Here is a 25,556-nt window from a genome sequence, read left to right as displayed (position 1 = left end):
TATCTCCAACTCTTTGGTCTTAATACCCCTTTTTTGCCTCCTTTTTTTTCTCACACAAGCCTTCATCTAACCCCGGCACTCTGTCACACGTTCTCTCTCTCTCTCCCTGCTGACTTTGCCCTTCCTTCGGTTCCCCCACTCATTTTTTCCATGGCTTTTTTTGGGTGCCTCTTTGCTCTCTCATTCTCTCCTCCTCCTCAAACCACGCGACGCAGCACATCTGACGGCAGCGGCGGTTAGCTGAGCCCGTCTCCCTCCCTGCGTTTGCCGCCACCACAGCAGTTAACTTAGTCCAAACCAGATGTTTGTTTTTATTCCTTCTCTCCAGAGGGACAAGAAAAGAAAAAAAAAAAAAAGCTTGAGGGTGCAAAAGCCCTGTTGGTTTGCGATGGGAGTATTCCCCTCGTCAACCAGAAAACATAAAAAAAAAAAAAAAAAAAAAAAAAAAAAAAAAAAAAAAAAAAAAAAAAAAAAAAACAATGTTAATGGTGGATTCCAGGTGAAGTTGCTTCTTTCAGTAGCTGTGTTTTCATTAAACATAAAAATTGTCCAACTTGAAAGTAGGAAATCACATTTGATTAATGAAAACATGCCAATTTTGACAAAATGTATGTTTTTGTTAAAAAAATTTGATACTATGATGAAATGTTTTTTTTTTGGGCATATCAAAATTGGATTACTTCACAAAACTGCAATGGAAACACTTTTTTCAGATGTTACAACTGGTGGAAACGTCGAAGAAAACATCAGGAAGTAGCATGAGGATCATAGTTTGTTTTTGGGGTTTTTTCTCACAGTATCACAGTTCATAAAAAGTTGTGTGTCATTCCAACTTGGGCTGATTTGTTGGCGCCGATTTCCATCATTTTGGGAGATCGGTGATCGGACTACACTTACATGTGAAGCCGATCTTATCCACTATTTTATCAGTTAACTATAGTCACTGTTACCAACTCAGCAACTTTCATGCTATATTTAGCAGCATTTCAGACAAAAAACATTGATAAACATGATGTCGGCCATCGGCAGGTCTGGCTTTTTAAAGATCAGTAATCCACTATTGGCCAGAAAACTGTAATCGGTACAGCCCTAATTACAACGTGTTCAGTTCATAGCTCTTCTGTAAAATGGCCGACAAGAATTTCCCCAAAACGCTGCATACGTAGCCGCTCCTACGTATAAGAGGCTTTGTCACTGCAACGCCAGAATGAGACCCCAACATCTCCTCTGATGGCTGAATTATGAGCATCTCATGTAGCCGTCATGATTTTTAATTAAATTTATTCACATGATTTTAATTTAATTCCTTATCAATGGAATCACCGCAATTGCAAAATTGTTTATATTTCCAACATCAGCAGAATATAGACAAGGATCTGCACACATTTGTAATGGAGACACAGCTAGTGATGAATTTATTTCATGGGTAGAAAACTCTTCCAAAATAGCAACAAGATGCTTCATCACACGCCACGCTCGCAGTGAGAGCAGAAATCTGCTTTGATTTGCAGTGATATCATTAGCTTAATGGCTCTTCACTTCCACACGCTCCAGTGTGTTGTAACGATGCTTCACCGTTCGAGAAACGAGCTCTTCAATTAAGAGCGGTGAAGGAAGCCCCGTGGCCCCCGCCGGCCCCCCCTTCTGCAAAGGCTCATTAAACACGACATTTAGGAAAGATTAACTACGTGTAAAATTATCTCGCGCCGAGCCTGGCTCCAGGCTGGCTCATTAAGACGTAAACCCACCACGGTGTGTAGCTCCAAACCCACCTTCAGGACGTTGACATAGGGGGCGCCGTCAGGGCCGTAGCGGCTGCCGTTCACCTCGATGTGTTTGAGCCACTGGATGTGCGGCTGGGCGTCACTGTAAACCTTACAGTGGAACTCCACGTCGCTGCCCACCACCACAGTCTGATTGGCTGGCAGGCCCGCCTGGAGGATCGGCCGGTGGGGCGAGCGCTCTGAGGGAAGCATAGACAGTAAGGCTTTTTAATTTTTTTTTTAAAACCAGATCAGACAGATTAAATTATTCCCTGAATATTTATGTGAGACGCTGCAATTTAAAATGAATTCTGAGAGCAACAGGAAAGCAGTGAAACGCAGACGAAGCAGACGTGGAATGAGCTCTCTTGTTAGAACTAGCTCATAACCTGGCCGCAGAATTTTAAAGGACTTGTAAATGTTTAAGCGAAAGCTTTGTTTAGGCCAGTAAACAAGACTGTAAGCATGAAAAAGACATGAGCAATTTTGTCTAGTTTAATAGACAGCAAAACAGGTCTGAGTTTAGAAACATTCCTCACACTGTAAACGTCAAAGTAAGATGAATTTTACAAGTTCCAAAAACTGAACATGTTGGACATACAGATAAAATACAGGCTTATTGAGGGTTAAACAGGACAAAATGTATAAAAAAAAAATAAAAAAAAAACTTTATTAAATGTACAATGAAATAAATTAATGTTTAACTAAATATTTTAATCATTTATTTACTGTAAAATGAATTTAAGAAATATCTCATTAAATCATTAAACCTAAAATTTAGGAAAAAATTGTTAGCATAAAAAAAATTATAGGAACAAAATAAAACATGCAAACTATCTAGTTAGATAATTTAATAGTTTCATTGTTCCTGTTCCTGCAGAGTTACCGTGAAGTCATTTTATCTGTGAAACTCCTCCATAAAATCAAAGGGCAGTGCTGTGGGCGGGGCCAACACTGATCTGCTGAACTCCGCTAGCTTAGTGTAATTTTAATGGAAGATTTCCATGACATTTTACAGTTAGACGACATAGAAGCAGGAGATGGCCATTCAGACTACCTGGAGGATAAAGCTGAAGTTCTACTCACCCAACATCAATGTGAAATCATGCAGCCATTTCTACTCCCTCTGTTAGAAGATCCGGCAAAAAACTACAGTAAATTAAGCTAGCTGCGTTCAGCAGGTCAGTGTTAACCCTGCCCCGCAGTTTCAATGGGCAACTCTGACAGATAAAATTATTTCATGGAGCAGGAGTTATATAATTACATATATATTTAATTATTTGTGTGCATCAGCTATAAGTTAATATTTTAATGATTTAATTACATATTTAATAAATTAATTTATATTAATTAAATTGAATATTTAATTAAATGTTTATTTACTTCATATTACTTTACCTAATAATGTACTTATTGATTTTATATTGCTGCTAATGATTTAGTGATTTTTTTTAAAATTTTGTCCCTTTTATCTCTCCGTGTCAGCTTAGTTCATATTGCTGTAGGTGGAGCAGCGATTTCTGTTTCAGTTTTACTGCAACTTTAATAAACTGTCAACACAAGAGCTCACTTTTCAAACTGCTGTTGCTTACAAACATACACAACTGAATATCATCGGCATAAAACGTAATAAAAAGACTGAATAACGGCAGCTGAAAGTGAGCGACAGAAGGATAACCTTTAGCTTTTACAAGTTAAAGTGAAAGTAAATGCTTACCTAAAACGTCCAGCTGGTAGGTGTGACTGATGGTGCCGTACTTGTTCTGCACCACGCAGGTGTAGTTTCCCCGGTCCGACGGCACGGCGCTTTCCATCACCAAACTCCACTGCTGGTGTCTCAGCTGAAGACAGAAGGAATGCGTCATTAGTACCAGGACTGTCACGATAAACATTCCTGGATGATGAATTGTGCCAGTAATTATTGCGATACAGGATAATATTGTTTTGAGGTAATTTTCAAAGATAAGGATGTAATAATGCAAGTGTGCCCTCCTAAAGACCGATAAACTCTAATTTCACACTGGAACTGGAAGATATTTTAATTATCCAAAAATAAAACCAAAAACAATAAATAAAACAGAAATGAAAACCACTAAATTAATAAAATGGATTAATTTTATTAATCCATTCCTTCAAAAAATATTAATCTGGATGAAAATCATCCAGCTAATTTAATTTATCATCCAACTGACTAATTGCAACATGCTTAATTACAACATGGTTTAAGTTAGAGAGCTAAAGTCCATTTGAAAACATCTAAGGAGATGTGTCTTATTGAGTTTAAGACACAATAATAAAACAAGCAGGTGCGAGTGTTACAAACTGAACTCTACAATGCCAGAATTTGTTTGACGTATACACATACAACAGATTATTGTCTGCATAAAACGTAATCAAATCAACACCAGCTAAGGAACATGCATAACAGAAAGATACAGGCTAGATTTTTCACTTTATTGTGGATCACTATAATTCTCAACTTGATAACACAGCTAAAATTCATAAACAATGAAGGTTAAATTATCATCATTCATCAACAGAAGCCATTTTCACACTGGGTTACTTTCACAGGTGAGTGTTCAGCAAAGCAAATGTCTGTGTCCACTGGCTGTGAGGGCTGACAGACTTTTTCTTCTTTTTGCACCTCCAAAATTGGTTCCACTGTACCACTCAAGAGCAATCCATCGCCGGAGACTCAAAAGCTAAATTTTACGCAGTAATTCAAACCAGATGCGGCTGGAAGGCACGACAGATAGATACTAAGTTGACAGGCTCAGAAGGCAAAGCAAAGGGGAGGGAGTTGGCAGAGGACCACGGGCCGGCGGGGGCGACCCGCGCCGCTTAACGGGAGGAAACGGGCGCCGCAGGGTGAACTTCACTTGAAGAGGTCAGAATGTCTAATGAGTGATGTCAACAAGGTGCCTTTTCGGGGTGGAACACTTCACCTCACCTGCGTAGGGAAATGTTTTCATAAACATGCTTTATGGGGGGAACCGGACAGATATATGCGTCGCATTTGCAGGCAACGAATCCCTCCTACCGTTCTTTCTTCTTCTTCTTCCCTCTGGAGCACACACTTCTTCACCCTCTCTCTTGGAGGTGCATTCGGAAAATAAAGCAACAGTGTAAATATTATGCCTGAGTGTGCTTTTTTTTTCATCTTCTTCTTCTCGCAGTTGCATGGTAACATAAACCAGGCCGCCGCTCGGCGTTGGCAAATGGTTTTTCTGTGGAATGGCTGGCTCCACCCCGTCTATCCCCTCTCTGAGATGAGGAGTCAAACTCAAGTCAATGGCTGCTCTCATGAGCAGATGAGTGACGCCTTGTGCTGTGGTCGCTGAGGGGAGGAAAAAAATAAAAAAGTTGGTGCATGAGAAGGGAGGAGGCTAAAATGTGGTAAAATATGAGCTGGAGCTGATATTCAGTGAAAGCCAGGACCACCAACAGAACCAGGGAGACTATAATCACAGCTACGCCATACATTTACCACTCTCTCTCTACTTCTGGGACTCTGATGTGAAAACATTTAATTTCAGATGTTACGTTTTTGATGAACTTTGTAAAAAAAATCTGAACTCATGTTTTGGTTTTAAATGTGCCATTTCACAATGCGTAACATCCTGCAAAAGGATATATAACTCTGTAGCTTTTCACACATTTTATGTTCTTTGTTGAGATTGTAAGTGATAGAGCAACATAAATTAGTTCATACTGGGCAGTGGTAGGATACAGTGGGAGGATTTGTTCAAAAACGTTTACAAATAGAAACCTGAAAAGTGTTGCTTCCATTTCTACACAGTCCCTTCTTAAGCAAAACCATCCAGTTACATTCAGAAGTTCCAGTGGGAACCTTTTTGTCTGTGCATTTCTGGTAGGCCTGTAAATCTGACGTACAAGCAATATCTGCAACGATGGATGGCAAAGCCGCTTCTCTTCGTCCACTGCGGGTTCATTTCTTCTTCAAAAATTGTTCTGATTGGACAATGGAAAAGATTATTGTTGTGTTCAAGTTGTGCTAAAAGCAGTTAGCCTGTAAGCAAAGCTATTCAAGCCTAAAATAGCATCTCAATGCTAAACGTGTAGCAGCAGCACAGACGTCCCCAGGGCTAACGTCAGCGTCCACGTTGCACATTTCTAAAGAAGTTCCATCAATGATCAGAGTTCCTGAAACACTGAAAATATTGAGTAGAATAACACTCTGCACCAATCTGATGGTTGAATAACCTAAATAATGACAAATATCTTTCATGTTGAGCTCAAATATCAATTTATTTAATAATCAAATTGATGGATCTCTAGTAATGACTCAAGTGAATGTCCCACTCTTCAGATATTCATTTATAAAAAAACCTCAAAACATCCTGGTGCTGGTGTATGACATAAAATTCCCCCCAAAAATGCCAAAAAAAAGTTTGCCATGGCGAGACACTGTATCCATCTCTCTCTTTCTGAAATTGAATTTCTGCTGTTGATTAAATATGAACTCAGTGACTTTGAGCGTCAACATTCCTCCGACTTTCATTGGTCACTTTAATTATTTTCTACACGCAGGCCATTGGCTTTTATTAACATGTTACACTGGCTAACCCCTGGTGAACCTGTAGCATTAGTCCCCAAACGTGATAATCCCATCCATTTCAATCATGCCAGATTCCAAGCAGAATTAAATTATTAAGCAGCTTATGTTCCAGTCATACGAGGCTTTAAAGGTTTTAGGGGCTTTGGCCGCGGCTGTAGGGAGCAGCGCCAGCCATGGGAATGGAGGGGGGGTTCACACTGCAAGGAAACGCCTGCATCGAAAAAAGACAAAACTAGAGATGCACCGATCCAACATTAAGACCTATACCAGAACCGATACTGGAAAAAATTCTAGATCAGGTATCTGTAACTGTGCAAAATCCATAAGGACAGATCTATTCAGTCTAATTCTATGCTTTGTGCTCTGAGCAACGTCATGCTTTATTATTTACTTTTAGAATTTCTATTTGCACTTTCTTAACAATTTGAAAGAAGGTTTGTTGCAGTTTATTTTTTACGTTTGACCAAACTAGTCAACTTATTGTTTTTGTCAGTTTCAGTTTCTTAATTATTTATTTTCCATTGGCTGTTCTACTCCTAATTATACTGACTGAACAAATTAAAGTTGTTTTTATACGTTTGACCAAGCTAGTGAAGCTATCGGTGTATTTTAGTGATCTGTACTAGTGCAAAGTTACACCAAATGTACATTAATGTCTGTTTAAAAAAAGAAACTGTTGTAGTGAGTTCAGTTCAGCTGTTTTTCTGTAGGTGACCGGCTGACACTGAACCTCAAATAGGTATCGGTATCGGAAGTGGAAAGAAGTGAATCTGTGCATCCTGAGACAAAGATTTTGTTGTTTCCGGTACAGAGGGAAGACACTGAAGTACTCTTTGGTTAGCTCATCCCAGCAGCTGGCCATTTCATGCATTTCAACAGACAAAGTGAATTATCCTTGATGGACGTTAAAAAAGAAAAAAATAGAAATGTTTTGGTGGTGTAGTAGTTGTTTGAGAAAACACAGGAAGCGCCGTTCCCCTTTATAGTCCAAACCCTCTGTCTTCACCTCGCAAAATAGCCCTGTCAGAACAAGTGGGGGCCAGTTAGCAGAATTTATGAGTGTGTCAGAGCGGACCAGCGGCCCGGATCCGTGCTACTGTCTAATTTGACCCGCAGAGAGGGCGGAAGCAGGAAGACGCGGCCCTTCGGGGCTCACTATTAAAACTGGGAAAGTTTTGTTCGTCTGCTGCCTGACTTTGGCTCAGCTTGACACTCGCATCAGCGACGACGAGGATGGGGTTATAAAACGGGATGTGTGAAAGCGACAAAATTGAACCCTGTTAACGACAAGTCCTGCCTTTCAAAGCCATAGTGTTTTTTAATAAAAATAAAAAAAATCAACAGGTGAGGAAAGTGAGCTTTGTGGCAATGGGAGGTCTAAAATTAGATGAGGAAAAAAAAGAAGGGTCTAAAAATATCTCACAAGCGAAGAAATTCTAGTGGAGGCTGAGCTAAAAACTGTAGTGGAAACTGGAGGATTTTGAAGTGCTTAAAGTCTTAAAAAGTAACAGTGGAGGCAGATTAAAAGCCCCTGCTTTGGAAAGCTGTCAAAACAGAGAGTGAAAATTCTGTATGGAAGAAGAAAAAACCCCCCAACTAATAACGCCGTCAGCAACACAATGAAACCCCCGCTTCCGCCAAACAGCAGCTTTATGTGTTGGAAGAGAAAAGATGGCTGAAAGGGCTTATGGCACGCCCATCTCCTGCCATGTCCATCTGACAGCTCAATAGAGGGTTAAACTTTGACCTTCAGGCCCTGGCCTCGGAGAGCTCCACAGTTGCCGGGAAGCAGAACGGAGCTGGAATCTGAGATTTAATAAATGATGTACACATCTTAACAACAACTTTAAAGTGCTTGAAAATTAACTTAAATTCCTCAAAAGACACGCCGAGAGTGGGAGAGGAATAATTAAATGTATGCTTCAGAGCAAAACGTAGACCTGCTATCTGATCGCTCCATATGTCTTTTTTACTGCAGTGAGCCTCGATGTAGCCAAACTCCGTCAAGTATGGCATTGTTTTTATGCCATATTAGATTTGTCGTGTTGATGCATTTTGATGTGCTTCACCCCACGTGCCTCAATTTTCTGCCGCAACGCGCAAACTTCCCCATTCACTCAGTGCGTTATAGGATTTGTTGCTGCGCGTTTGCGCAGTGAAGTAAAGAGGAGACCAGCTGCACATGCAGGCTGCGAAATAAGAAACAGGTGATCGGTTTGTGTGATTGGCAACAAGAGACCGTGATCGGCAATCACCAATCAAACACTTTTTCACGGAAATCGGCCGATTATGATCGGTGAACGATTGATCAGCACACCTCTATTTCTTATAGTACATTTTATTTTATTTTCAAATATTTTCAAATTCAGAAATACTTTATTGATCCCAAAGGGAAATTAAATGTAACTCATATTAATTCCAATTTATTTAAAAAGTAATTGTAGATGGCTTCTGTTCAAGAGGAGCTATTATTGCTGTGCCATGCATTCACTGCCATGTAGTCATGTAAAAAATACATAATAGTTTTTCATCACAATTTTTACCGTCATCACAAGAGAACCACAAAATATCATGATAAAATTCAAAGTCCATATCGGTCCATCAGTTTTTGCTCATTTTAATTTATTGCTTATTGTGACAGGCTTGGTTGAATCTTTCAGTGGAGCTGACAATCTGGCAGTGAGCGAGCTGCTATCTGACTGAAATTATGCCTGCTAGCTAACGGTCTGACGGACTTCCATCGAAAAAGTTTAATTGAAAAAGTTTTAATGGCTTCAGGCCCAACCGCCTGATTTAGCTAGCAATAAGTCAAATAGAACTGGGACAATGATCAGAACTATGCCACGGGTCGGTTAGCTGCTCCTTAAACACGCGCCTCACGTGAAGAGCAAAGCGGTCCTCAAAACCAGCATGGTTGAGATTCATTCAGCTAAAATGACCCCTGGCTGTCAGGACCAAGATGATGTTGTCAAGTCAGAATGGATGCAGCAGGAAGATGGCTTCACCTTCAGGACCCCGATGGGAATAGAGTCTTTAGAATGTCATTGTAGTGGTGACAGAGCCGAGGCCCCGCCCCCATGGCTTCTGCCCCCCCCCCCACATGAACCCATCACCTCCACATGGAAGACGGGGTGATACGGGGTGACGGAACGCTGTCCGCATCAGTCCATCGCTCACACTGATGTGGAGACAATTCAATCTGTTTGAAATACTTCATGTCTTTATTTCTATTTATTCATTCCATTTCCATAATTGAAAGCTACAGAAGCGTCTAGCTGGCAGAGCTCAGAAAGAAATTCAAGAAAGGTATCGTTCTCGTTATGACGATATGCAAATCTCATCATTATAATGAGAAACTTTCTTGTTTTTACCAGGTATTTAAAAAACATGCTCTTCTGACAGACTGCGACTTGTTAAAAGGTATAAAGACACCCGGTTTCCTCGAGACGGCTTCTAAAAATCCCAAGAAGTGTTAAAGTCTTAATGTTAGGATCTTTCATATTTAAAAGGGGAGATATTTTGATTTCAACGAGGTTATGCATCTCTGTATAATGTGTTTTGCATCTCATTATGACAAGAAAGTTTTCTCTTTTAAACAAGGCACTGCTCCTGAATTTATTTCCAAACTCTGGCAGTTAAATGCTTCCATAGGAATCAAATTACACACAGATAGATTATATTTACCAATTAGGTGACTTCTGAATGTAATCAGCTGTTTTTATTTAGAGGTACTATAGTAAATTGGGGGAGGATGGGCTGAATGAGAATTTGAATTTGTAAAAATATCGTTTCACTGGTACTTATTGAAACTTTTTAATCAGCATAAATTTTGATTTAAAAAAGTCTTGAAAAGATACATTTTTGGACATTAGAAGTTTCCGATTTGTGAAAGGCTGGAAGATTTAACAAGAAATAAATGTTAAACAATTGATGCATTTTTTTTTAATTTCTTTGAATTAGACTTAAGGTCTAGAGAGTGATGGTACTGTTGGCAACAGACAACGAGATGTTTGTTTAAATATCACATCACAGTATAATGAACTGTGTGGTAGAAAGAAGAAAAAAACATTTTGGATGACAAGAAAAATCAAGTGTTGTTAATATCAAAGACACTAAAATGCAGAGAAAATAAAGATATTAATGAGGCGGTGATGTAGTCAGAGGTCTGAAATTCGGATGGGGTCAAGCTGTTAGGCCTGACGACCCCGAAGCCTGACTGGCGTGTCACCCAGTGCCATGACCTCTCCCTTCACCTCTGCGAGAGCAAACACTGCCCGCATGGTGATCACTAACTGGATCCTAAAACCGTTCTGGGACAGAAGGGAGGGGCGGAGCACGTGAATATTACTCAATAAAGACACATGGGAGAACGTCTTCATTAACCAACACAGACATAAAGGAAGATGTTCCACTTTTTCTGCCATGTTCAATAAGAGAGGAACATCTTAATAAGTCATCAATCTCCCCTAAAGATCTAAATTTAAATTACGGCTAAGGAGAAGTAAAGCAGCTTTAATATACCAGATAGAATAGTAGGCAAGTGAGTAATTAAATGTGAAAATCAAGATGTCAATACGCTAATGTTAGTAAGGGAAAAAAAGCATAAGGTGCAACTGTTTGGGAAAAATCTTTAGACCAGAACCGCTTTAGACTTTTCAGAATCAAATCAGAATTTTGATGCGTTTTCTAAGTTATCACCATCTGCTGGAGCAGGGGAGGTATTACAAGGCTTTTACAAAAAAACAAAAGGTCATTAGTACAAATTGTCCTTAATTCACAAGAAATACTCAAATATTTTTTTTAAGTAGAACTGATGTAAATGTTCCCCATAGAAGGACTTTCACAGGAGTTCAATGAAGAAGTTGAAGATCAGACAAACAGGTGGAATAAACATGTTATACTCTGAACAGTCAGTTGGGGATTAATCTGTTGCTAACAACGTGGAACCAACCTTATCATCAGCAAATCATCATGTACACTACAGACGCTAAAAGCTGCTGTCGGGGAGCCACTTCAGTCCAAGTTAGGGTGTCCTGAGGGCTGCTGACAGGTGTGTGTGAATCTGTGCGGGTTGGTGAGTGTGTGTGTGAGGTGGGGGAGAGATAGATAGATAGAAGAACAGAGAGTGGGGACAGAGCGGGGGAGACAACTGCTGTTGGTCTGCTGGGAGCAGATGTTGGAAATCTCTGTAAACTGTTAATAGCTGCAGGATCTCATTACATTTAACTCTTTAAAGGCCAAAGTTCCACTTTGGAAGAAATATGTTTCAGTGCTTCTCTGCTGAGACATTATAAGACGCTAATTTACAACCACAAAGTGACGTTTTAATGCCAGTTTTCCCATGATATTCTTCAAAATACAAATTTATCTAGTGTAAAACAAGATCCTGTTACAGTATTTTTTCATGGGTGATCAAAATCTGCTGTAAAGATTATTCAATAGAGAGCAAAGTAAGAGTAACTCTGACCAATTGAACATGTTTGGCAGGACTTTCCAAACCGAATACCAGTGAGTTCCAATATTACTGTACATATTTAGTCATTAGTTATTAGCTAAACAAACCTAAGGCTGTGACAGAGCTCAGCTTCAAGTGATTCTGATGACAAAACTGAACACAGCAGCTGTTTGCTGCAGCACTTCACTGTCAGCGCTGGACTATCATGCGAGCATGCATGTGTCTGGTTTCAGGATGTAGTTTGGCCCCCCACCACCACCACTATTAAACTTATTTTGGTCGTTAGTTGGTAGAGTATGCCTCCGTGGCGTCTTTCACGACATTTATACACCGTGAGAAGATCCGCCGGGCACGCCATTCTATCACCACTCAAGGTTTACGCTCCTTTAGTTACGGAAACTCACGTCAAGGACCAATCCTGGCTCTAACCCTACGGATGGATGGACAGCGGCGTATCTATCCTCCCAGGGGGATTAACATGCCTTGCTACGGGACACTCTGGTAGCACCTTAAGGGGTGGAGATTGCAACCTCCGCCTGGCAGAGTTCCAAGTGTAAATGTTTGAATCTAATCCTGAACTCCTCTACCCTTTTAGGTGTCAACATGCTCTTCCTCTCACCTTGATGCCTCCCATTCTCTGCTCGCCCTTGAACTCCTTGCCGTTCTTGAGCCAGTGGATGGTTGGCATTGGGTTTCCGTCGGCGGCGCAGCGGAACTTGACGGTGTTGGCTGCGGGGACGGCCAGGAGCTTCTTGTCCATCCGTTCGGGCTTGGTCCAAAAAGGAGCTTCTGTGGGTTCAAACACAAAATATCGTTACAGACAATAAAGGAATTCCCACAGAGCTGAAAGGACTTAAGAGAAAAATGCTAAATAGGCCTGCTGGTCGTTTTCTGCTCCTGTTTTCTTTTTTAGATCATATTACATTTTGAGGAAAGACCTTTTGGGAATGTACACATACATGTTACTATAATTACAAAAAGATGGCGCAGAGGGGAGAGCTTGATCTCCTGCCCTGTTCTGAAAGTGATGCAGCTTGGATGAGTTATGCACTCTGCCAGAAAAAAATGGGAGATTCGAGATTCTGGATTCCAAAAGATCCTCCGCCACAACAATGTAAAAAGCAGGAAACATGAGTTGGCTCTTCAAAGTTTCAGCTTTATTTTTAAAAATTTGGACACACATTTGTGCAAAAGTAGTCGCACCTAGCCAGGGGGCAACCAGTCTATTGTTCTGAGCGTCGCTTCGCCCAGAGGAACTGGACCACTGGCTATTGAGAAACGATTGTTTCCTGGAGGCATGGACTCTGTCAAAGTCTGCAATGATTTTACTCAATCACTAACGTTTAGTCGTGACATATGTAATACTCCAACTTGATGAAGTTTACTGGCAATTGTGTGCGCTGTAAACAACTTAGAGATGGGAATCCAGCGGAATTGGGTAGGATGACAATGGCCAAACATACAACCACAAACTTCAATGTATTTTATTGGGATTTAATGTGATAGAGCAGACGATCTACCTTCCAATGTGACTGACCTGTGGCTCAGTATGGAAAACGGTCATATGTTACTGTTGGAAGCTTACAGGCACCTGCGGACAAAGTTCTAATCCAATCCCGTTTTCATCCAATTTCAAGCCCCGCTTGATTTACAAAGGGTGTTGTTTAGTTCATAACAGCGTCGCAGAGAAAAACACGGCGTGACAGAAATTGAAAAAGCATTAGAAGCGAAGCCTGAAGCTCTCCGATGGTCCGAACAAAACTTATCATCTCCTCCGCCTCCGAAACAATGCGAGGGTTCATCTGAATTGCGCGATCCTGGGAGTTTGGAAACCTGTCAGGGTCGATTTATTGAGTTGTATTGAGGAGACGCTGGACAAAGGGAGTGCAGCCAGTCAGACGAGCTCTTTGTCCCATCTGTGAGGATGAGGAGGGTGAGAGCACTGAGGCATGGTATGCTCACTCTCTTTACTGGTCTCTCTCTGTGTGTGTGTGTGTGTGTGTGTGTGTGTGTGTGTGTGTGTGTGTTTCCCTGGACAAAAGCTGGGGAGGTGGCTGACCAGTCATCAGATGTCTCTTTTACTTTTCCAAACTCCGGAGGGGAGAGAGGAGCTAATTACCATCTGAATGCCAGGACTTCTGTCCGTGTGTGTGCTCCATCAGGCGTGTATGAGATAATAATTAAAAAGTAATCCGAATCCCCCCAGGCCCCACCCTGCAACAGCCGAAGTGACGCTTTCTTACTTCAGGTGGGACGTCAATCACTGCCAAATTACAATCTCGGCGTCAGATCTGCTACATGTGCTTTTATCACGATGCCTGCGGTGTTCTGATGCATTTCTGACACACAGTGTTTTGGCTCCTGCTTTCAAACACTGGCATCGGCTTCACAGAGTAATTGAAACCAGACTGAGGGAGATATTCAGTGTTGAGAGACACAGACGTATCCTCTGAGAAAGCAAACAGAAGGTTCCTAAAAACCTATCAGACAGACAGTAATTGAGCAGGTGTGCGTGGAGCGCAGACTTCCACCGTCCTCAGCTTGCAAAGACAAACATTCTCCCCACATCCAGCACTTTGCACACTATCTCCACCTCCACCACCAAATGGAGAAACTCTGAGGCTTCCTGACTTCCCCACTCGCCCCCCGATCTCCCTGTAGCGTTAGCGACTTGTTACTCCCTCTTGGTGTGGGACAACCCTCCAAGGAGTCTGAACACATTGTTTTCTTGGCACTGCAGTAAGCCACACACACTCAGTCCAAAAAAAGAAAAGTAACACACATACACAGGGTTTTTAAACAGTCGCTTTCCCAATGTGTGGTCCTTCTGCTTCTGAACTCATCCAAGCCTGAAAACGCTTTCCTGCTGTCGGTCCCTCAGCCACAATGATGTCTCCAACCCCAGAATAGATGGGGACTAAATACGTTGGAGGAGTCACCATGGTTTCCTACCCAAGTTTGGCGTTTTTTTTCTCTTCCAACATCTTGTTCAGTCATTGAGACATCCTTTATTGTAATCAAATTCCAGTCCAAGTACAACATCTCTGAGGATTCTTCCCAAACAATATCTTGCTCCGATAGTGATATACAGACAATAAAACTGTATAGGTGCACCAAGAATTTGACTGGATTTCCATCTTGAGCGGGCCTCGATGACCGACAAACGGAAGTCTTAAAACAGATCTTTTTCAGTTAATTGAACACACCATCACATAGAGCTTCCAGGTCACGTTGACAGCAGCATTCTTTGGTGTTTACGATGGTACTGACCACAGAAACTTTCAAAGTTACCTTTTTTTATGTTAGCTAACCATTTCCTGTAAAAGTTTGACTTGCTGGTTCTGACTGCAATCAATCTTGGACTAATGCATACAAGAATGTGCGGTCAGATGTAATAGGTGATAGTTTTGACAAGGTGGTCATTATTTTTGCATTAAATGCATACATTCTTAGGTTTTATTTAATTTTTAATAAAATTAATAAAATGCATCAAAGTAGCTGGTGCATTTTTAGAGTTCTTTGTCTTTTTTCTTATTTTTGATGCATTTAATAAAATTGAGAGAGTAGAATCTGATTTTTCGGTATTTGAGAAGTGAATTATCTGATTCCGAACTCTTTCCTACTGATTGGTGTTTCTTTGTTTAAAAGAGAACTGTCTCATGAAGTGTTCATTTAGAGTGAACGAGAGGGCAAGAGTTTCACCTGATAACAGGAAAACTGTTCTCTGTTATCCTGAAACGCTTCCAACCTCTGAGTGTCACAAAAGAGTCCAGGACTGATGATGAAGGGTTCTCTAGAAAATCTGGTTCGTTTGGGGAAGTGTGAATCCGTAATCCAACTCTGATGAGGACCAAAAAAACAAACTCTGGTTTGCCTACAAACCCAAGTCTTGGTTCATCTGCCGACATAAATAATTAATGACAACTGCTGGAAGGCTAGAAAACAAATTTCTGTGGTTCTTTTATTTTTCTCATAGTGTTTAATTCAGAATTGGATGAAATTGGCATAGACTAAATATGAGAAATTGGTCACAGCATAGTGATTAGGGCATCTTAACACAAAAGAAGCAAGAAATATAAAAATAAAAGTGAAACAGAAGAGATAAATTCTATCACTACACCAATATAGTATAGGGTAATTTCTCTGAATTTAGATTCAGAAGATGTAGCAGCAAAAACATAAAGCCTTCCTTCACTTTAAAAGCAGCAGGCAGTAGCTGTTCTGATTGCAATATGACTTTTCTTTCATATTGCAGTCTGGCTCCATGTGCTCTGCTACACACAGGAATTCTATCCCATGTCTAATTGGCAGGATGGTATTTCCTCAGCAGAGGCGGGATTTTCATGGGGGTGGGAGGTGAGGGGGGGTACCTCCAAAGAGGCACACGGTCCACAGAACCCTTTCCTGCCTGGATATTTGCTGTAGTGGAAACTCTTCCACTGTAACAGCCTGATTCAGCCATGCCACTGCAGACGTGACCACCTGACAGCTGCGGAGTGGGGAAAACGCTCCCAGTGCCTAAAACTACACCAGTGGCTTCCAGCATGTTTGATAACTTATTCCAAAGTGTGATGGAGGAAATCACTGAACACAGAAGGAAGAAAGGCCAGTCAGTGGGAGGAGCAAAGACTAACTGCTCTATTACAGAGTCCTATCGCTCTGATTTGACAGGAATGTACAGAAATATTTCAGTTTCTTCTGTATAAAAATACATGATCAAAATACTGCTTTTAAAACGACAGTAAACGCAACTGTGTTGAAACATAGGGATGGCAGAATCATTATGTGGGGACACTTTGCAACATAAAAAGAAAAAGAAAAGCTATACATCTTTTTCCTCCCGAATTTGTTCTCAAGTTTCTGTTGGTTTATCAAATAAAAACGTTTATGTTTGTCAGGGACACATCGATTCGCTTTTTCACTTCTGATACTGACGCAGATATTGGCCGACACGATCCGATACAGAAAAACAGCTCAAAACATTTCCTTTTTCAAATGCAAACATAGATGCACTGAATTACAAGTGTATTTGCCGACTCTGCCCCATAACAGCTCACTTTACTACCAACAGCTTCACTAGCTTAGTCAAACATGTAAAAACAACTTTATTTGTTCAGTCAGTGTAATTAGGAGTAGAACAGCCAATGGAAAATAAATAATAACAAATAAACTGACAAAACAGATCGACTATTTTGGTCAAATATATAAAAATAAACTGTAACAAATCTTTCAAATAGTTCAAAAAGTGCAAATAGGAATATAATGTAAAATATATAATGCATGACATCGCTCAGAGTACAAAGCATAGAATTAAACTGAACAGATCTGCACTTATATACTGGGAAAATTGTCACCGATACCTGCTCTAGAATTTTTTTCAATATTTGGACTGATACAGATATTAATATGTAATTTGAACGACATCAAAAGGCGTGAAAAGGTTAGTTAGATCCGATCTTTTGTTTTTTCTTCTAATGCTGCTCCACATGCAGATGAGCTGTTTTTATATGAACAGAAATAAACTACAGAGGTTAGTGGAGTTGTGCAGCCCCAGCATTGATATACACTCTATGGCTGTTTTCCTTTAAGCCCTGCTGTTCCCACTGCTCCACCCTCTCCGACCCCAAACCCCTGCTTCCGTGTCTTCACATTCCCTCTGACTTCCGGCTCCGTGCTGCAGGTCAGAGAGCCGTGACTGCGTTACATCTGTCTACTGAGCTTGAGCGTGGCGGCAATTAGACGGGGCAGGACGTGGAGGGCGGCCGGCGGCCGGGGCACGAGGCCTGCCAGCACTGACACACCGCACCGGGTGAAGTCGAAGAGGGTGTTTTAATTGCGTAATTGTATAATTTGCCCTCGCTGACGCCTGTGAGCACACAGGCAGATTTCATTACAGATTACACTGGGGCCCTTTGAAGGCGCACTGCGCTGGAGGGCCTGCGGGGACCGAAGGAAAACAGAGCTGGAGGAATGGCGGCTGTGGAGCAGCGTTGCATGGCCCGGCGTCCGGCTCTCTGCTCTCCTGCCAGGGTAAACACGGAGGCTGCATAGCTCCGGAGCACGGCACAGCACAGATTAGGCTCTGTTAACATTCCACCCTCCAACACACACACACACGCTGCACTTTTTACTCACCACAAGCTAAGACAGTGGGCACTGCTTGTCCACTCAAGAAAAAAAAATGGACTTTCAGATGTCCCGTTCACTGTGAGCGACTGGAAGATAACTGAACGCTTACATTAGTCACTTTTAGACGCCTCAACCACTGAGGCATTTCAGGGCTTCAAAGGGTGGAAGAAGAACCAGTACATATGGAGACATTGAGTCTTAATCTGCTAAGTAATCTACAGTAGAGCTGAAACGATTAATCAAATGAATCGTGATTAATCGATTATTAAAATAATCTGCAACTACTTTAGTAATTAATTCACTGTTAACTGGAGTATAAAGACTCTATAAAAAGGTAATTTCCTGAAAGAAAGAGGTAGAGATAATTGAGCTTCTCAACCCATGGTAGAGCCCAGACACCCTATGGAGGAAACTCATTTCACACGCTAGTGTCCGCAATCTCGTTCTATCGGTCACTACCTGGAGGTTGTGACCATAGAAGAGGGTCGGATTGTAGACCGACCAGTAAATCCAGAGCTTTGCCTTTCAATTCAGCTCGCACAAATTTGTCTGACTTCCCACTCATTTGTGAACATCTTGTGCTCTCAAGGTAAAGAGTCTTTCGTTCACTCCGCTCCCTCTTGGAACTTTCTACAAGAAACTCTGAGACTGACTGAATTCATCTCATTTAGTGCTTCTGCATCCAAACTAATGACATGTACCGGTTTCTGTAGCTTGACATTTTCTTTTAACTATGTAATTTTGTTTAGCTGCATTTGGCCGGGACTCCCTTGAAAAAGAAGTTTCTAATATCAATGGTAAAATAAAGGTAATAGTAGGTATGAATAATTTTGGAGGCCACTGCTGTTGTTAACCTCAGTTCCTTATCCGTTTCCGTTTAGCTGTGGCTGTATTTCCTGATGCAGTGACCTCCCGATTTAGTTGGAGGCATTCACACGGAACTAAGTTTACAAAGTCAAATCTTCAAAATGTCTTCCTCAGATTCTTCCACCAGGTGTGTTAATGAGTCACATCCCTGGTAGAGTCCTCTCTCTGTGTGTGTGGATGTTCTTCCGCTCACCATCAGGGACTCTCCGGCTGGCCGTGTGGCTCGTCACATGGCTCCTTCCTGCTGTAGCCCCACTAATTAGCAGTGGCTTATCGGACATTAAGCTGTGATAGGGGTTTAATGTTTCTGAGCTAATCCCTCTCCTTTTGGCCGGGAAATCGGAGCCTCGTATGTCATGAGGCAGACTTACACCCAGAGATTAAGTCTGGCAGTCAGAGGGTATTTACCGGAGTGCAGGATGTCTGCCGAAAGCTGTTGCCTTTGCTGCCACTTATGTCCGCTTGGAACACGGTCCAGGCCTTTCCTGCTAAGCAAAGGCTGTGCATTCAACATGTTCGGGTTTAACACTCAAGGTGTTCCGCTTATCCAGTCGGACATGCGGCACAGAGACAATGACAGGAGGGTTTCTGCAAGGCTTTGGGGATAAAGGCTTCTGGTTCAGTGAGATCAGACTGAAAAGATTAAATATTTTCACCCAGACACTGCATGTTGACGGGCTGTCCTGTCTTCATAAAACAAGAATACCTAAACAAATTCAGTTTTTTAAATTAAAGTCTGAACAAAGAAAGTGTCTGATACATTTTGGGGTTGATCGGCAGGTTGTCATCATAATAAGTTGATAACGCACTTTGGAGTGGAATTTGTTTCTAAATAACAAACATTGAATGAACAAAAACAGAGCCAACATGTTGAGACTAGGGCTGGACGATATGGCTGAAAAAGTGTGCCAGCATATAAGCTTTTCTTATCTGTCAATTTTGATTATTCTTGATTTTTTGTTTTAAAAATATGTGACATTTTTCTCATTTTTTTCCACATCATTCTTATTTTTCAGCAGTTAGGAGGCACAGTGAAACTCAACAAGTTGTTGCTAGGTAACGAAAGAGTGAGTGAATAAGTTGATGCCACCAAGCTGGCTTTGGGAGGGTGAGGGGCTAAAGTCTTTCCTCTGCCTACATCCCCCAGAATGCAGTATGGCTCTGAATCTGAGTTCAATGAATAGTCCATATATTGAATAATATCTTTTGATAGTGTTATATATTAATATTGTGATATATGTTATGATTTATTGTCCTGCCGTAGCTGAGACATGGCTGAGTTTGGTTCAGGCTGCAGGAGAGCAAGAGAGAGCAAGACTTCAAATATTTTGTTGTTCTTACATCATCTTGATTTTTAAAGAAAAATGTCAGTCAGCTAAATTGAAATAGCCAAAGAAAACTATACAAATCATGCAGAATATAGCATGTATAATTCTACGTGGCAATACACCATCTTTCCAGAAACAATGAAATGTTAAGACTTTTTCTAACAGAAGTTTCCCTTGCTCCACCAACATCTGTCTCTTCCCGTATAATGATTATAATTAAATGACAATAGGTTGTATGAAATATTAATGACGACCATGAGGCACACAGGCTTTTCTTAACGTCACCGTCTTGCTGTTTTAGATTGATTCGTGTGTGACGTGTCGTCAGGAGGTCTGAACAGTCTGGAATGGAAATCTGATTTCAGATCGCTATCCGCCTTTTGCTCTGTCATCAGAACAGTTCCATGTTTTTGCTTCTGGCACAGATCCCATTCATTTTTCAAGCAGTGGGTTGTTTTCCAGTTATTATTCCTTATGAAAATGTCAGATAAAATATTCCCATTTTGACCTATACCCAGATTCCACAATGCACCAATCCACTCATGTCTTACTTTTGCCTACTATCTTCTCTCCTTCCTACTTCCTGTCTCTCTTTATTTCTTTCTATCTGCCTCTGATCCTTCACAGTATTTCCATAATGTCAATTCCCTCTTCTGAGTCCCCTACACCTGTCTGCGCCTCACCTTCCCGCTGTCTCCTTCCATATGGTACAATAAAGACAGCGCAGTGTGTCGTCTGGCTGGTCGAGGGCTGTCAGAGCGGAGGAGACGCTCTCAGTCTCTCTGCAGCCGTGCTGGCTGACAGAACGGAGCGTGTGAAGTCTGCGAAGTCGGCAGAAGCCTTTCTTCATTGTTCTTTGTTACCCTACACCTGAACCCGGCGCGCTCCTGAATGCCAAATCAGCTCTCGTCCCGGCAGAGCACTTAGAGGGCTGTTACCTGCTGGAAAACCCGGGAGCTTTTTGATCTGTGTGCTGGTGGTATTTAGCTAAGTGCTGTGGGCTAAAGGTTTATACGAGCCCAGCAAGATAGTTAGAGGTTATTAAAGCCACATAATAATAAAACTCAACAGAAAAGTCATAGACCAGAAAAAAACTTTCACTAAACACGACCTTGCTCCTGCACAAAAGAAACTAATTCGGTAATTAGATCCTGAAATATAATGGAATAAACAAATAAGTAAAGATGGAAGTCTTACTAGCTGGTCTTATAAGAAATGCAGGCAAATTTGTCTATTCAGCTAATGTAAGAAACAACATGATTTTGCAGTTGTCGTGTTTCCATTAAAAAAGAGGTGAAATTCAAATCACATGTGAATAAGCTTGTTCACATAAATCATTAAAAATGATGGCAGCGACTGATGTAAACAGTTGCATGAGACGTATTCATAATTCAGCCATGGTGCTAGTATTCATCATCTATCAGCCAATCAGAGGAGATTGTCAGCGTCTCATTCAGGCGTTTGAGCGACAAGCCTGTTATACTTCGGAGCGGCTAATTATGCATGTTTTGTTTTTGTTTTTTTGTGGAAATTGTAGTGAGTGATTTTACAGAAGAGCTGTGGATTCAACACGTTGGAATGACGCATGACTTTTTATGAAATCTTGGGTGAAATCTTGGGAGCGGCAAAAACGTACAACTTGAATATATTTTGAAAACAAATTTTGAGCATCTGGAGTTGATTCAGAATCCCCAGCACTAAATACATCCCAGGAAATTTTTTTTTGGAGAAATTATTTTTCCTGCACCTCCGATAATACGAACAGTTGTTTAAACAGAACTGGCACATTACAATTGGTTTAATGGAACATTTTCAGTTTATCACCATTATTTAGATTCTGCATGGATAAGAAATACATTCACAATTGTGAACCCGAATTATCAAAACTTCTTTAACGGTTATTTCACGTCAAACAACAACAAAAAAGGATCTTCTCAAACCCGAAATGTTTGACATTTGTGACCATAAAAAACATCTACTCTACAACAGCTATTACTACAAATGTATTAAACAGAAGAGTAGAAATTCACCATTTCCATTACCTGCATCTTCTGGATCTTCATCATAGTCTTCATCATCACCAGATGACAGAGAATCTGAAAAATCAGAAACATGGGAGCTTCAGAATGACACGCATTACATAAAATTTTGACTCAACAATTCCTACATGCTTTGGACCGTTACCCAAGAACACAAACAATTCACCGATCACGTCTACAACGTGTGCAGCCCAGAAATGTGTGTGAATTGGAGATTAAATGGTGTGTGGCCATAAACACTTACGATGGCGCAAATGTTCCTAAATCCAGATCCAGAGATGCATGAATGCACGCTGCAGCTGGCTGCTCATTGAGAAAGTCCTGAATGAGGCTACAGTTCTGCTGATATTACAACCTAAACATTTCCATAGACGATAGGAATCGGGGCGTCGTTAGTGATGCAGTCCCACGCTCCTACGAGTGGATCCACACACACACACACACACACACACACACACACACACACACACACACACACACACACACTTCTCTAGCCATGGTTGCAACATACACTTTCTGCTACAAACTCTCCCTGTCAGACTAATTATTTTGCAGCCATAGATTCTGTTTAGATTTGCCGTTTTTTTAATTTTATTTATTTTATTATTTTTTGCCAACAGCGTGGTTTCTATTTTACATGTGACCTTGGATTTTTCCAGTTCAGATCCTCAGATCTGGTTAATGAGAGCCAGCTGTTACCTCGACGGCCCCGGTGAGCTAAAACTGCTCCTCAAACTCCTGACTAGTAGGTTTTTGTTTCTATTATTTGACACCTGAGCCCAACGACTCTGCACTGCTGCGGTACGACTCAGCAGACAGAAGGCGTCCTAAAAATACTCACCGAGGAGCAGCAGCAAGATGGGGATTGTAGCTGAAAACAAGTTAATCATATTCCAAATGGCATAATGCATGGGATCAGACATGAAAAGGTTTAGAAAAGGAAACATGGCGAATAATTTGTTGGATGTGTTTGTGCTTGATAGATGTAGCAAGCATTGGGTATATTAAGGAAAAAACAAAATTCAAAAAAACCCAGCATACTCATCTGAAAAACCTCTGAAGTTGCAGTTTTTTACATTTCCGTCTAAAAAACGTGTAACATGGTCAAATATATATATATATATTTTTTAACTGTTTCAGTGTGTCTGGTGACAAATTTGACCAATCATAAATTATAAGCAACACAATGCCCTTTCCACAGAAAAGTCACGGTCACATTAAGGCAACTTTTTGACATCTTTTGTCAAAGACACCAGTCGAGGGAGTCACACACATCATCAGTGAATAATGTGAAAGACTTAAGGTTGACAGATGGAGTCAGTGATATATCTGGATATAACAATAAGACATTTATTTTGGTTGTATTTACCCAGAATGCCCTCTGCTGTAGTCTGCTTCCTACTCTTGGAGCGATCTAACGTGGAACCGCAACAGAGTTCACGTCAATCAAAGCGAGAACTAGGTTTTTAGAATGGACCAGAGTTCACTTTTTTGGTCCACTTCAGAGTTTGATTGAACATTCACACCTCCACAAACAAACCAGACTTCCTGGGCAAACAAACTAGAGTTCGATGGAAGTGGATTTAAACAGGACTGGTTGAATGCGCTTAGTTTTCTCAAAAAGTCTGCTAACATCTGATCTTATCTCCATGAACCCAACACCGTTTATTATCTTTTCTCATAGGCAGAACGTAGCAGTGCACTCCTAGCTCTTAGCTATCTGCACATAACTCAAATATTTGAGGACCAACACAATAGTACAATGTGTGTTTTCAGATAAACCAAAGGCGCAGTGTTTAAAGTGGAGGGAGGAGAACCACCTGCACTGCAGGGGAAAACAGGATATTGTCGCTTCATGCTGTTCAGTGTCAAACTTCTAAGGTGATTTGTGCAGGCACAGGAGTGTTAAAATTATTCACTTCATTAAAGCCTGCAATGAAATTGCATCAACTTTGATCTTAATCCCTGAAGCATGCTGAGCAGAGCTGGAAGCAAATGTGCTTATTTTATTTTACTTGAGAAATTAAGTTAAGGGAAAAAAAATATTATGCCAGACACTCTAACTCAGACATCAGTGATGAGGACAGTGGAGCATATTCTGAGTCTGGAACAGATACTTTGGACATAAAGGAGAAGTTATCCACCTCCGATTAGCGCTGGAATTGATTGCATCCTCTCCAGCTTGTAACCAAACACACTTGTGTGTGCGCATGTGTGTGTGCGCGCGAGTGCTTGTGAGGAGGTAGGAGGGCGAAGTGAGAGAGAGGAAACTCACACATTTATTGCCACCCCATCTGTTTTCAATGCTGAAATGTTTCTAGTTAATTGCTTTCTAATTAGTTGTCAATAACAGACTCAGCTGGTGTCCCGGGTTTTACGGTGAAACGCCTCCTGACTTTTAAGCTGCTGCTCGCTAAACTCCTGACCCCCACCACCACCACCCACAGCCCCACCCTCACTTCCTCTTGGTCTTGCGCTCTTACTGGCGCTCTGCTTTCACCACAGAGTCATGATAATGAAATTCACCTTTGACTGTGTGGCTGAGAGGTGTGTACACAGAACATGCTCTAGTGTATCCGCGTAGAGTTCTAAACCTCAACTTCTAGCATGGAGCATTACTGGATGTTAGGTACAAAGTTACTACAGTTTCCTGGACAAACAAACAGAAAGCAGAATAGATGTGTCTTCAGAACACCCTCCCATATCTCACCTGTCACCCTGATGGTGTAGTTTTTGAGCAGGGTGTTGGTATGGGCGAGTCGGCACGTGTAGACACCCGAGTCTTCGTACGACACGTTGATGATGCGTAACGTCCGTTGGCTGACTCGTGTCCGGTTGCCCGACGAGAGTCCGATGCTGTCTTTGAACCAGACGATGGGCTCTGAGGAGTCCTCCCGGTTGCACGACATCTCCAGGGTGTCCCCCATGCCCAAGATAAAGTCCTCCAGGAAAGCAGTTTCACTGGACACAGAGTCTGAAAACAGACATGAACAAAGAAGAGTGGTTCAAATTACAAAGCCAGATAATATAGATTAAAAACATCATGGAATATACCAACTAGCATGGGCTGTTTGCCGATGTCAAGGTGTACTAGAGTTTTAATAAGTCATGCTGGTATTTCCTTTCATACATGAAAGTGCTTTTGTGTACATTTAGAATCGGTTGATGGAAACAGCAAAATTTGACAAACTGAAAATATAATATATATATATATATATATATATATATATATATATATATATATATATATATATATATATATATATATTTTTTTTTTTTTTTTTTTTTTTAATTTTTTCAAAATGTAAAGCACTTTGAACTGCCATGTTGCTGATATGTGCCACACAAATAAACTTGCTTGATTTTTGTAAAAAGTGAAACATTTTTTTGGTGCTG

General features: G+C 41.0%; 1 protein-coding gene across 9 annotated transcripts in view; it reads right to left on the bottom strand.

Annotated features, from left to right (window-relative positions):
* Positions 1–25,556, bottom strand: part of fgfr3 (fibroblast growth factor receptor 3) — an 83,255-nt gene that overhangs the window by 22,439 nt on the left and 35,260 nt on the right. For 6 of the 9 annotated variants that reach the window (XM_015040595.1, XM_015040599.1, XM_015040594.1 and 3 more), the window contains exons 3-7: positions 24,871–25,134; positions 22,152–22,217; positions 12,417–12,586; positions 3,481–3,604; positions 1,773–1,963 (exon numbers count right to left, since the gene is read on the bottom strand). In XM_015040595.1, coding sequence (XP_014896081.1) covers positions 1,773–1,963; positions 3,481–3,604; positions 12,417–12,586; positions 22,152–22,217; positions 24,871–25,134 — 815 coding nt within the window. The remainder of the gene's footprint in view (positions 1–1,772; positions 1,964–3,480; positions 3,605–12,416; positions 12,587–22,151; positions 22,218–24,870; positions 25,135–25,556) is intronic. The other 3 variants (XM_015040603.1, XM_015040601.1, XM_015040602.1) reach the window with 1 other exon arrangement.

Source organism: Poecilia latipinna, unplaced genomic scaffold (genome assembly GCF_001443285.1).
Source record: "Poecilia latipinna isolate Pla-1442-1.1 unplaced genomic scaffold, P_latipinna-1.0 Scaffold519, whole genome shotgun sequence".
Taxonomy (NCBI): Eukaryota; Metazoa; Chordata; class Actinopteri; order Cyprinodontiformes; family Poeciliidae; genus Poecilia; species Poecilia latipinna.
Note: the sequence above shows the minus strand (reverse complement) of the source record. Positions and strands in the feature narration are given on the sequence as shown.